The sequence below is a fragment of the Necator americanus genome, chromosome I (assembly GCF_031761385.1).
Source record: "Necator americanus strain Aroian chromosome I, whole genome shotgun sequence".
NCBI classification, from domain to species: domain Eukaryota; kingdom Metazoa; phylum Nematoda; class Chromadorea; order Rhabditida; family Ancylostomatidae; genus Necator; species Necator americanus.
This window is the reverse complement of record NC_087371.1, coordinates 5,826,197-5,844,204: the sequence shown is the minus strand read 5'-3', so window position 1 is coordinate 5,844,204 and position 18,008 is coordinate 5,826,197. Positions and strand designations below refer to the sequence as shown.

Here is an 18,008-nt window from a genome sequence, read left to right as displayed (position 1 = left end):
CACACACAACTAATACCCGGTTTTCACAGTTTTCAGTTAAGAGCAGTATCCTGTCTTTGCTTCTCAGCGGAAAATATATCAAAAGCAATGCATGGATGGGCCAGTCACATTGCGAAAAGAATCGGCGATAGATGGACTAAAAGGACACTGGAGTGGATAACAAGTGATGCTAAGTCCAATAGAGGGAGGCCGCCAATGAGATGAGGTGATGTGTTCGCTGTCTGAGTGCTCATATGGATGCGGATCAAGGACGACGTCAACGTCAGTAACTAAACTTCAAGACATTCTGTTTGAAAATAGCGAGAGAAGGAAGCGAATGGGAAAGATGCTGGGACCCGCACGTCCGTTGAAGACGAGTATCTAATTAGGTCAGTGCACTAATTCTTATTCCCAACCAAAACTCGAAATCTATGAGCTCTGACGAAGAGATGAAAGTATTCAATTGGAAAACATAAAGAGTTCAATGTAAGAAGGTAATTTCCGCGCATCATAATTTCTATGTATTGGCTTCGTGTTTCCGTGTGACGGGTCGACGCGTTGCCGATTTGGCTACTAGAGACTCACGACCTTTCGCTCGTGTCAGGTTTTGTTTATGGCTTTCCAGCTGTCCTGCCACAACGATTTGTAAGACATTTCTAAAAGTGGTGGGTAAGGATGAATCAAAACGGCTAGTCCCGTCAGTGAAAACATTGGACTTAAATCTCACACTTAAATCTCTCTTCTTCACTCTCTTCGAGGTTTCCTTTATATACATACTACATGGTGTGTTTCTCAAGAGGACATCTGGAACATTTCAAAGGATAATTTGAGATTTTTGAACTTTTTTGGGTAGGTATCTTCAAATGCGATTAAAAATGATAGTCTTAGCTTCCACATTATCTTTGATCGATCAAGAAGACTTCACATTAGGAGGCATGAACCTGAGTGTTCCCTCTACTGTAGATCTCTTTTCCGGTACAGTACTTTTAGAAGTAGTATTTGTGACAGTGAAATAATGCTAATTTGTGTTTTATATTTTATTTTTTCCTCCACTATCCAACTAACGTCCTCTTAACCAATAGAAAAAAGCATGAATGGAATCATAAAATAAGTAGTCATCCTACGCTTATGCGATAGTTGTTGGGAACAGCAAGGCTACGAGAAGTGATCGGATCCGTGGTTACATTTGCATTCACCGTCTGTCTACAAGAGTGCAGTAGTCTAATCGCGATTGTGCAGATGCTGACGACAGCTGCTATCTCAATGAGGGTGGACTCACTCGCAGGTCGACTAGAACCGTGATCTTCTTAACAGCACATTATTAAGGCCACAGTTTTTTTCTTAAATTTCTTTTAAATTAGGAATAATTCCATGGTTAAGACTCAGCTAATTGAATTGGATAGGTTCACGTTGAAAAAGGGTGCGAAGGGAAAAATTCTGAAGAATTCACACTGCGGATGGTCGTATTTAATGTAACTTCTTGCTTTCGGCTTTCAGCACGCGAAAGATTGTTATAAGCGAGTTTTAAACAAATTTTGTCTGTGCAAATACTTTGCCATTGCAGAGTTATATATTCTTTTGTATTATTGAACTGGCGCTCGTCTGAACTTTTATTCTGTGCAAATGATGCTGCCAAAGCAGGATATGGAAGCGAAGTTCTTCACGAATATTAGGATTCCATCACCATTGGAAATTTTTATATATTAGATTGGTGCAAATGAAACGCAGGTTTTTCTACCCAGAATCCAAATTAATATAACTCAGATCTAACAAAATTTATTTAATCAAAGTAAATTTCAACAAGAAACGAGCTTCTTAATGCCAATATCATAAAAGTCTGGGGTTCTGGAAGCGATGAACTCATCGAAAGCAGTTTCTGCATTGTCTTGATTTCTGAAGTGTTTCTGCCGCGAGAAGTTATCAAGGTGCTTAAAAAGGTGAAAGTCAGCAGGCGAAAGGTCTAGCGAGTATGGTGCATGATCCAGAGTTACATAGTTCAACTCATGCAGCTTTTACCGTGTGATCAATGAGACGTGAGGTCTAGCGTTGTCATGAAGTAGGATTGCTCCTTTTCTATTGATCAATGCCGTGCATAAACTTCGCAGTTTCTGGTGCATTTCGTCGATCTGCTGGCAGTACTTTTCTGCTATAATTGTTTCACTTTTTTTTTTTTTTTTTTAACTGGGCAGATGGTCGCCTTTTATATAGAGTAGATGCCCCATCTTCTAATCGCAAGGCGAAATCTGTTCGGGAAATGGATCGTTTTAAACCCAAATTTAATTGGCTTTACGATTCCAAAAGTTATATATTCGATTTGGTATTATTGAAGTGGCGGTCCTGGCAGATTAAGCTTCTTAGAATCAATTTATGACGAAAATTGTGATCAGACATCTGAAAAAAAAACCAAATTATTTTTATAATAAGCGGCTTGAATTAAGTTCCGTATACATATTTAGAAAACTCATATAGTAAGCTTTCCAACAGTGTATAACACCTCTTAAAAAACCTTAGTTTATCAAAAAAAATAGTGTTGAAACTAATAAAACAAAAAAACCTGCATTTCTTTTGCACCAATATTTAAACGTCGCTTCACAAGACATACACGCTGCAAAAGTCATCATATCGCCTCTTTTCAGTATGTCATTCCGTTTTGGATTTGTTTCCCAATGCGCTAGGTGTCTTTAAGCACGGGTGCACCGTTGAATCGATGTTGCATTCGTGTAAGCTTGTAAGCCACAAAGGGGCCCAGCGCCTCGGAATCCTTCGCCCATCTCCCATCCCGATTTCCGCTTCGGGGCCATCGGGCTACCACTATTCCCCATGCACAAACTCAAGTGATACACAGGAGTATAACATTACCCGGTACACGAGTATTCATAAATCCGGTTTATCCTTAGGGCGGTAAGGAACGGTAAAAATACAATGTCATCAACATATGTTATGGACAGACACATCAGATGGCAATCGTTATCCATCGGGCGGTCTCATAACGGTTATGCGGATAGTGGTTCTCGGCTTTTGAGTGGTTGATGGTTAGCGGTTCGGGTCCCTTGGGAGCCACCAGTGGTGATGTAGTTGAGAGTGGTAGCGCTCGAAAATGAGAATATGACGGTACCAAAACACTATTCGAAATGCACACCAAAAGGAAATGAAAGAACTAGACCCCGACTACCGGGAGTCAGGGCTTATATACAGTTTGTTGCACGGGAAAGTTTTAAGAATTTCGAAATGAGGTGAGAAGGGTCCCACTGCGTCGAATTAGGGTACTGCCTCCGGGAATTGACAAAATATGGTGAGATGTGTCACACGTCGTCGAAGCGGTCTATCGGCACTGGAAAGCCATAGTACGGGATGAGAAGGTTCCCAATGCGCCGAATTCGTGTCCCGGTTCCGCCAAGAGGTAGAATAGCTTTGGATGAGTAATGCGGCATCAGATTGGTGCAAATAGATGTTAGGAGGGATTCTACGGCCGGAGGTGGTGCGATGCGAGAAATTAGAATTAGCTAGATTGTTCAGCAGCATTCATCTGTTCTAAGCAGTTTTGTTCTGACGTAAATGAGACATTGTAAACCGTTTTATGAGCCTGATAAAAGGTGCATCCAATTGTACACATCCGCATGCCTAACTCTCTGCGGTTACTTCCCCGGTTCTTTGTTGGGTCATCTATTGAAAAACTGGACGCGTGTTTGGAGACAACTTCTGAAATAGTAACTAACAGTTTACGTGATGTGACCTAGCACCATCGTATTTATCAGAACGGTGATGGTGTTCATGCCAGTTCACGTTTGTAATCTATATTAATTGCCGAGTGAAAAGAAAAAAAAAACTTTTTTCAGTACTACGGAATATGTTTTCAAATTGCAACGGTATCGAAGGAATATAGGTGAAAAATCAGATTTGAATAGCCTCTAAATTTAGGGTTTTCTGGAATTTATAGCAGGATGATAACAAGATAGACCATCCATTAGTTCGTATATTTCTTGAAAAAGAAGTCTAAAAATCGTCTTCAGCAAAGCATTCTGATTGTTTCATTTTCATATGGTAATTCATGCGTGATGTGGTGGTATGTTTGCGATTGCAAGAAGCTTCTCTATTTTTTGTTACGGTATGCGTCGGTAATATGTGAAATAGTTCTGCGGATCCCTGCATGACATATCAGTTGTCTCCCTAGAAATAACTAAATCCTTCACCTTCTTCATTCGCAGTTGTATACATAAGCGAAGCGATCACCAGAAGAAGTATGAAAGCCCGCGTTCAAATATTTTGACACCAGTCTGAAAGCAAGCCTGACGTTCACAGCGACTGCATGGTCGATTGTTTGAAGCCGTCCTAATCCCCAGAATCCCAATTCTTCCTCTTCTATAATCCTATTTCCTCATTTTTATTTCCTTATTTGTTTCTTATTCTTGTTTGTTAAATAAATAAGTAAAAGATTGTTTTTTGTTCAAAATAAGTAAAAGACTTATTTTGAACAAATAAGAATCTTATTACTTATTGTAAAATAAGTAAAAGACGGGGCGGGTGTGGTGAAGCGATTAGAGGTTCCGCTTCCTGCGCGATCGATCGGAGGTTCGAATCCGCCCTAGTACTCACCTAGCGTTTCATCACTCCGGTGTCGATAAATTGGTACCAGACTTGTCTGGGAGGATAAAAGCACTGACTTCACACATCGGCTAGCCACCGCAAGTCATTGTATAGGCCAGCTACACGTTCGTAAACCTTAAACGATTCTGAATTGAAGTGAACGTGGGGGCACATCCGAAGCGGATTGATTTACGCCAGAAACTTTGCCCTTTAACTTTAAGTAAAAGACGTTTGGTTTGTGAAAACGCTAGGTTTGTACACCTGTTGGTTCTCGCAAATAGAAAGCGTATTGACCGTCCACGCCATCATTAACCATTGTGATTCTGAATTCAATTCGAAGATGAATACGTTGACACATCCGAAAGCGACTAATCAGCTTCAAACACTTTATCCTTTATTCGTTTCACATCAATGTCGTATATTCTATTCGACCTTTCCTAGACTAACTACAAGGTTTTCTCCAGTGTCCAAATATCTACTGATACTCTGTCAAAATTCTTAAATGGTGTAAACTTGCTTAATTTCTGATTTTATTTCTCATATCAACCAGTGCAGTTTCCTCACGTTACCATTTTATCAATGCAGAGGAAATAATGATGATTTTCGTGCAGATAGCTGTGTGCACGGATACAATGGTGGCAGCAAGCCATGCGTGAGCTTGTGAGCACATCTTCACCTTATCATTGGTGTGTACTGTTTAAGATATCATCAGAGCATTGTATTTAAACCCTCCTGTGTTACTTTTTTTAAAAAAATTTTTTTTTTTTTTTTTTTTTTTTCTTTTTTTTTTTAAAAAAAAAAAATATTCTGAAAAGACCCAAACAACTGTGTTTTAGGCAAATCGCTAAGGAGAATTACTGCCGCAGTAATGAGACACACAGAAGACAATAAATTCATTAGGTTCAAGGCGAAGGAGAATGAACGGGATTACCTTCAAGTTGAAAATCGCAATGGGTAATTAATTCTTTTTTCTATAGATTGCTTACTGTCATTTTGTATTTGTTCGCTTTTTCTCTGTTGAAAATTGTATCACTAGCAAGGAAAACCCTTAGGGAAAATTTGCACATTTCTTCTGATCAAATGATAGTTACAATTTTCAGCCAAACGAACGTCATAATGTTTTGCACCAGCGAAAACAGATTACAAGCAGTTAGATTGCCTTAATCGCAAGAGTAAGCGTTCCGTGTCCGAGAACAGTGGCTTAATTCATTCTATTGGCCGCTTTTCACCAAACACGTCTAAAGATCGAAAATGGGGGATAAAAATGTGTGGTAGGCTGCTGTTAATCTACGATAGATCGACAGCTCGAAGTCGACCACCGGTGCTTTTTATCCCTCTGGAGCCGTTAAATTGATACCCGACTTGTTTACGAGGATAAGAGCACTGCCGTGGTACATCGACTAGCGCACTCAGCCCAGTTGATGTGAGCGCGTTCAAGACATGTGCACTAAGTAGCTAGTACAACACTTTATTTTAAAGATGCTGGGCAACTATTGGTCGTCCCAACGCCAGAGGCATATTATCGCTTGAACATGACAGTGCGGGATCGTACGTTCTTACTGAAATTGATATTCGGTTTAGTATTTACGAAAAACAACTAATCTTTCTGAGGTGCTTCATGAACGTAAATGCTATCCATGAATTGATGCACGTAATAGGACTCTGTATTGAATAGATGCGATATGATCGCGTCAAATTTACCAAAGTGCACTATGAAAACATTAAGGAATGTGAGCAGGTAAGTAAACATTCCAATACAAATTTCAAATAATTAACTTCTTGTTATCTGCGAATTTCAATTCAAGAAACCTCTTTACTTAAAACTACTCTAGAATGTCGGGAACAATTCGACAAAACGAACTAGACATAACAATTATGTGCCTGTCCTGTACGAGTACAAATCGATTATGCACTAGGGTAAGGAAGCGTTTACGATGCCAGGAAAAAATAATGAAAGAGACGCTCAATCCTTGCTATATAGTTTGTGGCTTGGAGGAGTACAGCCTCACAGATGTATAAATAGGTCGCTTAAGCGAGAGAAAAGTTTTCATTCAGTTCCGTGCAACTGTAAGCTACACCAAATGCGTTTTAAAAATACTCCATTGTTTAATACACACATTCGCAAATCCGTGAAATGGAAGAGTTCAAGGAACTCTGCGTATCCCTTTAAAATATAATGCAACAAAAATTGAGAAATTTGATAATTCGTGCACAGACTGATCATGACGGATATAGACGGATTGGGCAGCTAATTTCAAAAGCACCTCAGTGTTTTATAAAAGTTGAGCGTAACGATATACCATACTTACTACTAAACTCAATTACGAGCTTACGCGATTGCTGTACGGTATCGGCAATCGAGTTGATGCTACACGAAGCGACTATCGTGAGACCTGCGAGATATATCACTGTAAGCACATCGTTGGTAGCGGCGACGGCGAGGTTAAACAACCAGAGCCAACTGATGCTCCAATTATTACCACGCCATTTCCGGAAGAGCATGGTACCGTTGGCTTTGCGATATTTCCTTACCGTAAGGAATTTCTAAGTATTTAAGCTTGCAATGATCTTATTCCCGCTTACTGCAAAACCTTGCACAGAGTGATCGACTGCACATCTATGGATCAAATGTATTGTTGCGCAACATGTGCAAAGATTGAAGAAGGCAGCAACAAATCACCGTTCAATCCTATCTTCGGATCTTAAGACCTCTGCTATTGTTTCTGACCTGATATTCTACGCAGGCCAAATAAATAATACCACTACGACTTGTTTGACTGACTTGTACGACGATCTTTCTAGACGCTAGACCTGTGTTCTTCTTCTCGAAGGCGAAAGTGTACTAATTCTATAAAAAAGGCCCTGCGGAAACGTGCATTTTCCATTTAGGTGTTCAGATTCGTATCAAGAAGGATACCAAATCGGTTTTATAGGTTCTTGGAGGTTGGAATCTTTTGTGGATGTCGAGACAGAAAGAAGAGAAGCTTACAAGAAGAGATGAAGAGACATGTCCACACAAAAAACAATAGGGTGGTCATACAAGTGTGCCTCGTATACAATATGGATTTACGCTAAACGAATAACGTGGTGAAATTCCCATCCTACAACACCTCCCCTTTCAAGTTATCTCGTATCGAATTCTTCGTGAGTCCACCTGTAGTCGGCGACGGGGCCGTCGAAGGCGTTGCGGTCATTGATAAGAGTCGGCAGTCGGCGTTGCATCTTCGTCCCTTATCGCGGGGTCGAGTAGCGGTAGGTCGAACACATCCAAGAAAGTGTTAGTCGCAGTTGTGCCGATCCTGGATAGCAACTAGCTTACGTGTCGAGTCCATACTTCGTTTCCACAGCAAACAGTGTAGGTCGTGTTTCCAACACGGCGTGTGATGAAACCGGGAGTATAAGTGGGTCTCTGACTTCGATAATCTTTGGCAAAAATCGCGTCGTTGATCTCAAAGTTGCGGCGTCGTGCTCCATTTCGACGATTGAATTGAGAGCCCATTTTGAGATCTCGTGCACCGTTTGTGCGATCTCTAGAAGGTAACATTAGATCGAGTTCCGTTCGCAGTTGGCGTCCCAGGAAGGCTTCGGCACGTGAACGCTGGTCAGGTGCAGACGGGCAGGAAGTGGAGCGATATGCCATCAGAAACGTCTGTAGTGCGTCCACTGTTGGTTCCTCCCCCTTCAGCATGGCAAATCCTCTTTTGAAGATGTCCACAAAACGCTCTGCCTGTCCGTTGCTTCGTGAATGGAACGGCGGCGTGCGAATGTGCAAGGTTCCTCGGGAACGGCAGAATGAAGTGAACTGAGACGACGTGAACTGCGTTCCGTTGCCCCGTGACGAGCGCCTCTGGATTTCCAAACAAAGATTCACTTCACTGCTTGGATGGTAGCCGTAGAGGAAATCGAGGACATCTGGACGATTTCCAGCCACATGGAATAGGCGTCCACGATAAGTAGATAGTATCGTCCTTCCATCGGCCCAACAAAATCAGCGTGATCTCGAGTCCATGGCGAGTGCGGTTTCGGCCATGAATGTAGTTTAGCTTTGATCGGATCCTTTGCCACGGATGCACATCTTGGGCAGGTCTTGACGAGTTTTTCGATCTCCGAATCCATTGTAGGCCAATAGACAAAGCTTTTTGGAAGCATTTTCATCCTTGTTTGGCCTGGATGAACTTTTTGTAATTCTGAAAGAATACGATGTCGGAGTGAATCACTATGCGGGATGCAGTGAGCAGACATCCTTTGACTGTCGTCGTAGTATTTATTGTATTGTGGTAGTGCCACAGAGGAGAATGGCAATTAACCTTGGGCCAGTTTCCGAACTTCGTATAGTTGATCACAATCTGGATAAGACGATCAACTTGCGTAGCAGTCCGAATGGATTCGGCGGATACTGAAGTATGACGACAGTTCTCTGAGAACTCAGAAATAACATCAACATCTATTGAGGCGATCACGTAGTCCTCCGGTATCGATGATTGTGACGATACGAGGCGTTAAAGAGCGTCACCTTGGCCAAAATCATTTGTATTGATGTACTCGATAGTGTAGTTGAGCTGCATCGTGAGCCATGGCTGAAGACGGTTGGCACTGTAGCCCGGAACTCCTTTCTTGCTTCCGAAGATTGCCAAAAGTGGTTTGTGGTCAGTCCTCAGCGTGAAATGTCGTCCATGGATGAAACGATGGAACTTCTGCACAGCGAAAATAAGAGCGAGTGCTTCCTTTTCAATCTGGCTGTAGTTCTCCTGTGGCTGTGTCAGGCAACGGCTAGCGTGATATATGACCTTCTCGCATCCATCTGCGAAGCGATGTCAGAGGGTTGCTCTCATTCCGTAATTTGAAGCATCAGCGGCAACGATGATCGGGAGACTTGGGTCAAAGTGGGTCAAAAGGAGATCCGAGCTTAGGACTGCCTTAATTTTGTCGAAGGAAGACTGGCACTCCGGTGTCCATGTGTAGACAACATCCTCTTTCGTAAGAGTGTCCAAAGGAGCGCGTAGATTGTGGAGATCCTTGACGAAGTTTCCGTAGAAATTGATGAGTCCCAGAAAAGAGCGAAGTTGACTAACGTCCTTCGGAGAGGGCATCTTCTGCATAGCTTTGATCTTTTCAAGATCGGGACGTCGTCCTTGTGCGTTGATGACGAACCCAAGGTAGGTAATCTCCGTCTGCAGGAAAGCACATTTGTCGAGTCGAACACGGAATCCGTAGTCTTTAATCCGCTTGAGTACGGCCTCTAGTCGGGCATTGTGTTCGCCGATGGTTCCACCAGTGACCAATATGTCGTCGAGATAGGCTCCAAACAAACTCGTTGTAGAAAGTACCGCGCCGGAACGCTCGAAGCCATATCCTCCGTGCCGTTTTTTTACGGCGATTAGGAAGAAATGAACTGAATCACCCGCCTCTCCATAATCTACGATCCCATATACGAATACTCCGCCTGAAATCCGTACCATCTCAGATTCGTGGGGTGATGCCTTTAAACTCAACTTATCTGGCACTTACGAATAAATCACATTTTAAACGTGATTTGGTGAAAATTGTTTAATTTCTACAACTTCACATTACAGAATGCTAATACCTTAAGTCCACCTCGATAAGAACGATCGATATGATTCAAATTCAGATTCAAAGCAAAGACTAAGATCGACCAGCGTCTCGGCAGCAATCATTTTGTCGAATGTCCAGGGAAGTTCATGGAGCTACTCAATCAAATCCATTCTCAGTCAGTGACATTTAATGGAGAACAAAATAAGGGATCATATAAGAATGTTTGAAATTCTTTATTTACTCCTTTTGAACATAAAGGAAAGAAATTTGTCCTTACTATGATTTAGTATTTCAAAAAAAAACAGGGTTGTGAAGTGAGCTGCTTATTGAGGTCCACTGATTCGGCTCATTCCTTCCTAATCGAAATGAAGAATGGCGTGGGAACCGTTTTACTTTTCTTTAGCTTAAGAACAAAATAAGGTTTTTGCAAGCAATACATTACGCATGGAATTGTTTAAAAAAAAGACATGATTCGTTCGAACAAGAGATCCACTACCTGAATCCTCAACCCTAAGAGGTAGTCCGAAATTCATAGCCATATTAAGGTTTCGTGATTTCTATGCACTCAAAGGCAGCATACCAGGAGTTTGACGTGGTGAGGGAATCCGCGGGGAATGCTGATTGCTGACTAGAGTTAGAGTTGCTGATTGCCGAATCAGTTCCGCTTATTCCTCCATAGTTGTCTTTAAAAAACGGCGTGGGAACCGCTTCAGTTCTCATGAGGTAGGTTAGAACGCGCTTCTACGCGCACGTTTCGGTCCCCTCAGCAGTTTATTCATTTGTTTCATTTCAATAAGTTGGTGAGAAAACATCTTCGATCTCGCTTCGATCTTCGACCGCTCGCAGCTGGACGCGGCGCGTTGCAACTAAAAAACGACGATTAGGGGAAGATGAGCGAAATCACGCTGAGTTCTGCAATCCACTACCCGTACGGTGCGTTGTCTGTCTGTTCCGCAAAGTATCAAAATCGTAATACGCCTCCTTTAAAGGCAGCATACCACGAATCTGAGGTGGTACGAATTTCAGGTGGAGAATTCCTATACGGGTCGAAGATTATGGAGAGAAGGATGATTCCGTCCATTTCTATTTAATTGTCGTAAGAAACGGTCCGGAAGATGCAGCACGTACACAAGACTGGCGCGCTCCAATCAAACTCGTCGTGGAAAATAGCGCGCCGGAACACTTGAAGCCGTATCTTCCAGGCCGTTTTTTACCGCAATTAGGAAGAAATGGACGGAATCACCCTCCTCTCCATAATCTACGATCCTGTATACTAATACTCCACCTGAAATCCGCGCCACCTCAGATTCATGGAGTGATGCTTTAAGTGGCACACTCCTGTACGAAAAAAAGTGCATTCCATGACGTATCTACACGTCCTCAGCGCTAAATACGTAATTGTCTTAGTAAAGTGTCAAATTCTATTGTGTCACACTAGTGCATGAATGTAAAATTCCCCTATGCGTGACAATGAGCCTCAATAAGCTTCATTTTTATCCATTTTAATTAATGAATAATTAATGGTCAACAACCAACTTCCGAACATTCGTGTTGTTTATTTTTTGCTCCATGAATAATATTAGGATGGTGCAACAGAAGCTGCCGGTAGATATCAGCTTCCACTTATCAGAAACGAGCGATGCTAACGCTCTATTTTTTTAATGTTTTGTTTGTCATTTGTTTGCTATTCATTTCGACTTTATTTTTTATTGCTTTTATTTATTAATATTATGATATGTATATGTTATGATATTATTGTTATATTACATATCATTTTATGATTTTATTTTTTATTTGGTTTATTTTTTGGTTGTTTTTTATTTTATTCAAAAAACTGTGCAAAACAATGGAATGCGGAGTTCATAAGTTCGTTGAAGTTCTTGAATGACAATGCTAAGCCGCATGTTGCGAAAATCACACGGTTATCGAATCGAAGGATTTGGATGGGAAGTCCTGCCTCAATCGCCATATTCTCCTGATATCCGTCCAAGTGATTATCACCTATTTCGCTCGATGCAGCACTTTCTGAAAGAGAAGCAGTCAAAATCAAAAACGAAGGTGAGGTTCGTGACGGGGTGCTCAACTATTTTGAGTCCCAGGAGTCCCTCATCTTCGAAGATTTCATTCATCGATGGAGCAAAGTTGTACCGATGTTTGTGGTGAATATTTCGATGAATAAAGATTTCTCGCCCTGATGTTATGTTTTTTTTTTGAATTTATCGTCGAATCGCCAGCTTCTTTTGCACCACGCTAGTATTTTCTCGCAATCTATCCACGCTATTTAATCAATCCGCGGAACATTATACGAGCATGGTCAAGGGATTACCTACCATGGTGACCATTCCCATTCAATGAACTATAGTAGACGATGATTACATTCTCCCCATTCATCGCGTAATAGTGAAATCTTAGCCACTGTTCCCTGTGTGTTTCTTGTTTTCTGGAAAAGTTTTCGTACTACGTCGTTGCTGACAACAAAAATTAATTCAAACCTTCAGGAAAAATATGTTGAACCGATCCGATGCGCCTTTCTCTACAGGATATGATCATATTGAAATGCAGTCCGCCCGGAACAGTTCTCCTACGTCTGTTGACATTGAGATCAGCTCAGATATACATTACAACGACTTTTCGCCTGTGTAAGCTTTTCAGAACTAAGCTAATTCCTTCGTTTATTTTTGCTAAGGTAGTAGTTTATTTCGATTGAGGTAGTAGTGACATCGTTGCTTCCTTTGGTACATATATTTTATTAATATTTACCATTAAAGGATAAAATATAAAAAATTCGTACATATAATAAACATATAAAATGTTTAACAATACAATAGTAACAATATTAATATTTTGTATAATCCTTTAGTATTTTCAAGTCCGAACAAAAAAAAAGTGGCAAAACTGAAGTATTCTCTTTCGCACGTACAGTTAACAAAATTGTGTAGGTTCTGTTAGTGAATAAGAAAAAAATTTCGAAAAAAAAATCCTCATGCTTTTCAGACTCGGTAAGTTTGGTGCTCCAAAATGTCGTTGTACGTCATCGCTGATCTCATTGTTAGCGATGTGTGTTGGTCTGGTTGTGTTCAGCACTGGATTATGTTTCATAATTTTTTTCGATCAAGAAATACTATTCTTTCCGCCGGTTAGTTTCTTTCCATCATTCTTCCTCTTTCTCATCCGTGTATTCATTCCACCATCCCTTCCATTGATTTCTTCCTCGTTTGCGAGTAATGGGATAGTAAAGTGGACCAAAAATTTGAAATTCAAATTCAAAGAAAATTTAGAGTGTTGTTCTCTGAATCATCAAAAGTCTGATATTGCTAGGTCCAATAATCGGTCGGAATAAAATTTGAAAAAGTACCAGAATAAAAAAGAAAATATAAATATCAAAATCGAAATAAAATTAATTAATTTAAGGGATTCGATGGAGTCCGCATGTAGCATAGATGGGTTAACTTTTTAGCAATGAAAAAAATCGATTTCAAAGGTAGGAACTCTCGCAACAACATAATAATTTAAAGTTTTCTTTTCTTCAAAAATAACCGCGGTAAATTCTTGCGAATTTTTTGATATTTCCCTCACTAATATCATTATTGACTGTGTCGATCCCTCAATAACTTATAAGGCTCAACGCTCACTTTTTCCTCATTTTTTTGCTACTAAAAGTCGATATTTTAAGATCGGGGAGATAAAAAAAACACATTCTGGATTTTACGATATTGACTATGTTTAATGGTGTAGCATTCAGAAGTGATCCTCTCCAGCGTTAAAGGCAGCATACCACTAATCTGGGGTGGTACGGATTTCAGGAGGAGTATCCGTACTGGGGGTCGTAGATTATGGAGATCGGGGTGGTTCCGCTCATCTCTCCCTGAATCACTGCAAGCAGCCGGCCCCTGAATGCTGTTTTGTACGATGCCTTCTATTGCAGCGCGCCACTCTTGCACGCGTAACATCCCTTACTGCCCATCGGGGCAGTCCGCATTGATTTTCGACGAATCGCAGGGCAGAGGCGGCACAAGGGGTGGAGCGTTGCGATAGATGGAGTCGTACAAAACAGCATTTTGGAGTCGGCTGTTTACGGTGATTCAGGGAGAGATGAGCGGAACTACCCCCATCTCCATAATCTACGACGCCGTATACGGATACACACCTGAAAATCCGCACCACTCGTAGAACAGTGCTATGCGGGATCGTAGATTGCGGAAAACTCATCTCTTCGCGATCGTCGAAAGAAACGGCATGGGAATCGCTTTAGTTTAAGGTGCGTTAGAACGCGACTCTACGTACACGTTTCGTCTCCCTCAGCAGCCCATTCATTAGTTTAACATGAATAGGCCAGTGAGGAGATCTTATTAATCCTCGACCGATCGCTCACTTATGCGGCGCGTGCACAAGGGTCCCGCGTTGCAATGCAAGTCGTCCTAAAAAAAAGACGGCGGCTTCCAGGCTGCTTTCTAAAGCGAGAGAACGGGTGAGCGGAACCGCCTGCAATCTTCCGCAATCTACGACCCTGTTTAGAAACTTTCCTTGGAAAATCCATACCACGTCAAACCAGTGGTACGCTGCCTTCAGATCTGAGGGTCACGACGAAACCTCAGCGACGAACGCGGGCACTGGTCCGTCGAGTAACAAAACTACCGTTCAGTCGATGGTTAGAAAGGTAGATCGCCAGTGTTGACATTCGTCACGGATGTATCACGTCAGCCCGGTAGAACAGATCCCTTCATTTCGTCAAAACCACGCAGTTTTAAAACACTACGGTTTAATCAGATACATTACTTCATTATTTGTTTTATTTTTATTTTATTATTTTTTATTTTAAGGGGAGTTATTTCCAATCCGTCAAAAACTCGCTACAATTGTTCACTGTTGAATTTTCTCAGAATCGTTTTGGGGTTTTCTTCCTTTTCCTTTTCTTCTTTATAATTTTTCTTTCTTCTTTTTCTTCTTCTTTTTTCTTGGTTTTTAAGTCATGTCCGGAAAATTTTCCCTAGATTATAGTCACGGATTTATGATCCACTTTTCGATTTCGCTTGTAGCCGTAGAAAAACATTCCATCTCTAATGAATCTCTACACATATTTCGAGGGAATATTTTTGTCTTAAAAGTTCTATGAGGAAAAGGATGCAAAAACGCGGCTCATTGGCCAATCCTATACCTGATCAGTATTCAAAATCATTTGTTAAGGGTATCACACTCTCTGGAATAGGAATTCTGCTACTTGTGATCGGTTGCGTCTTCTGGATTTCCGAATTTATGTGCAACGATTGTTTGACCGATGTAGCCGTCAAACTCCGAGAAGCACCGATTAAGAATGCGCAAAAGAGACGGGAAGAGCGACTACGGTAAGTGAAGGGAGTGTTTGAATTTGAAGAAAAAAATGGCAACTGGAAACTAAAACAGAAAATGAACGGAAGTTTTACAATCACAGGAGAGCCCTATATATGTACATACAGGGGAGCACGTAGCAGCGGTACATTTTAATTTTCTTAGATAACTTAATAAAAACTTAATAATTTGTTGTTCAAGGAAACATGTTGAAAATTTTCTAAAGGTTTTAAAACAATATTTTGTTTTGAAATTGAACTAAGCTGAGGGGTTTTATGCGGGAACAACAAAAAAATTCCAATGTGCAGGTTTCGTTCCGCAAACCAGAATTTTTTAAAATTTTCATCGATACCCTATATATGTACATATGTGTATATGTGCGCGTTTGTGGAAGAGCTTACGATGGAAGTGGCAAAGGGAAGAAAACGAGGAAATTTCCCGAAAATCTTTACAGGGTTGTTTGGGAATTTTCCATTATTTATTTCTCACTTTTCATCCTTAGCATAATCTCAATTTATCTCATTTATTATTATTTATTTTTTACTCTATTTCATCTATCGTACATGGCGGTAAGAGGCCGCTACCGTGAGTCATTGCCGACCAAGGCTAACAAATTCTTTAATTTTTCCGGAACCAATCAATAACTAGGCAAAATTAATTTTTGAAAATACCATTCGTAAGCAGATGAGCTGCTGATCGCATACTTACTTACCAACATACTTCGAGAATTAGATACCCAAGGATTTTTTCAGAATCTTTCTTTTCACTTCTGGTGTTCTCTGTGTGTATGAGAGACGGCAAAAAAAAAGAAGAAAATACATCAAATTCCAGATATTAGTCCCTTTCAGTAATCGATCGATAACAATTAGTCATTTTAACTTAGGGACCAATTCTTTGTATTGCGTGCACACCTCGTCAGTGGTGAGCTTGCAGCCAGCACTCAACAAGTGCAGGGAGCTGTAATGTAAGCGTATCACTAAATTGATGTAGTGTGGAAACCAGAGGGTAAACATAGAGTTGGGAATGTAGATTACGAATTTAAAAATAGCCCTGCTCAATTTTCCCAATCGGTCTGAAAAATTAGGTGGGAAGCTGCATTTGTTCCTACGGTATACGTTAGAACGCGCCAACCTTGCGCAGCTGCGGTTCCCTCAGCAGCCTATTCAATGGGTTTTCTTGAATAGAATGCCGAAGAATCCTCATTGATTCTCGGCCGCTCGATCAATGAATGCGCGCGCAAAAATGGCGCGTTCCAACATGCCTCGTAAGCACGAATGCTGTTTCCCACGCCTTTTCCCGGGCGATTAGGGAGAATTGAGCGGTACAACGTACGAATCAACACCATGGACTCTATGTTTTCCATCAGCTCTCTGCACTACGTCAATTTCGTGGCAAGCTGCCTTTGATTGCAGCAGCACTGAATAGGTCAAGTTAAGGAGCTTCTTGTGCTAAATTGTGCACAAGGTCGAAATCTTCACAACACCTCCGATACGGATACTGAATAACCTGTAAGTGAGCTGTGGGCTTCATAACTTTCAATTATTTACCAGGAAGACTTATCTAAGCAACAAAAATAAGCGCGCTGACATCTTCGATTAAGTGCGCTAATTACACTAGTAATTGCTTGTATTAAATGTGTTGATTACGATTATAAGTCCGTTGTGGTCTTTCCAAAACATTCCTGAGCCCATTCAGTTCGAAATCCAGATGAAGCTATTTTTTCTGGTTTTTTTTTCTTGCTCGATTGAATAAATGAGTAGGTGAGGCTTTCGTCCTTGAGAACAGGTGCAGTATCTGTGTATCTTTCAAAAGTGAACTCTTCTTGAAACTGATTTTATACATCCTAGAAGTTCTAAAGGTGAGGTTGAAGGTGTTTGACGAGGTATAGAACCGTGGGATTTTTCTTACGTTGATGATCTTTGCTCCTAACCATCTGCGTTGAAATTTGCCACAAAGAAACGTTTTCGACAATAAGTTCCTATTTTTTCTGAATCAAACCTTCAAACATTAGGCTGCCACATTGTGTAGTAGCCTCCGTGTTTGACTTTCTATAAATCTACGCATGATGATGATTTTTGTATTTTTTTTTGTATTTGTTTGTTGAGTTGAGCCAGCCACGATTTTGTTTCATTTCTTTCATTCTTGGCCAACGTCTTGGCAAGTTCTTCAGTTCATCAGAGCCTGAAGAACGGATGAAATCGAGAATTTGCAATCTTTCTCAAGGCTCTGAAGGTCTAGAGAAAACCCAAAATAGACGTAGGATTTTCCTCAATTAAGTGGATGGGGCACTTGTCCAGATAAATTCCTTCCGATTTCACCCGTTCAAGAGGTTCTGAAGAACGTAAACTCGCTGAAGCATTATCCAAGAATAAAAAGATTATAACAACATTATTTGTGGTTCAAATCAACAGAACAAAAAAAACTCAAGTATTTTTCCCTGCTTTTTTGCATTTCTTCCCATTTTAGGTCAGCAGCGAGCACTCGAAATGGCAGCCGAATCTCCGTCAACTCACGCACGAATCTTCATTCGGTACAAAGTTTACCTTCACAAATACGTTATTAATATA

General features: G+C 40.9%; 4 protein-coding genes across 6 annotated transcripts; 1 reads left to right on the top strand and 3 right to left on the bottom strand.

The window, feature by feature from the left end:
- Positions 1 to 7,873: 7,873 nt before the first annotated feature.
- RB195_004633 (uncharacterized protein) lies at positions 7,874 to 8,718 on the bottom strand (the record flags this gene model as incomplete). Of its 3 annotated transcripts, XM_064182566.1 has the most annotated exons (2): positions 7,874 to 8,410; positions 8,482 to 8,679. In XM_064182566.1, the coding sequence occupies 2 exons, from the start codon at positions 8,677 to 8,679 to the stop codon at positions 7,874 to 7,876; spliced, it is 735 nt and encodes a 244-aa protein (XP_064033832.1). The 3 variants fall into 3 exon arrangements, with proteins under 3 accessions (XP_064033832.1, XP_064033833.1, XP_064033831.1); XM_064182565.1 differs by lacking the exon at positions 8,482 to 8,679 and having other exon boundaries at positions 7,874 to 8,251; XM_064182564.1 differs by lacking the exon at positions 7,874 to 8,410 and having other exon boundaries at positions 8,431 to 8,718.
- A 659-nt stretch (positions 8,719 to 9,377) lies between these two features.
- Positions 9,378 to 10,022, bottom strand: RB195_004632 (uncharacterized protein; the record flags this gene model as incomplete). The annotated part of the gene is made up of 1 exon (XM_064182563.1): positions 9,378 to 10,022. One exon carries the CDS (start codon positions 10,020 to 10,022, stop codon positions 9,378 to 9,380), a length of 645 nt encoding a protein of 214 aa, XP_064033830.1.
- A 1,916-nt stretch (positions 10,023 to 11,938) lies between these two features.
- On the bottom strand, positions 11,939 to 12,507 carry RB195_004631 (uncharacterized protein; the record flags this gene model as incomplete). Its single annotated transcript, XM_064182562.1, has 2 exons — positions 11,939 to 12,141; positions 12,447 to 12,507. 2 exons carry the CDS (start codon positions 12,505 to 12,507, stop codon positions 11,939 to 11,941), a joined length of 264 nt encoding a protein of 87 aa, XP_064033829.1.
- A 114-nt stretch (positions 12,508 to 12,621) lies between these two features.
- Positions 12,622 to 18,004, top strand: RB195_004630 (uncharacterized protein; the record flags this gene model as incomplete). Its single annotated transcript, XM_064182561.1, has 4 exons — positions 12,622 to 12,755; positions 13,111 to 13,252; positions 15,301 to 15,458; positions 17,908 to 18,004. 4 exons carry the CDS (start codon positions 12,622 to 12,624, stop codon positions 18,002 to 18,004), a joined length of 531 nt encoding a protein of 176 aa, XP_064033828.1.
- Positions 18,005 to 18,008: the final 4 nt, after the last annotated feature.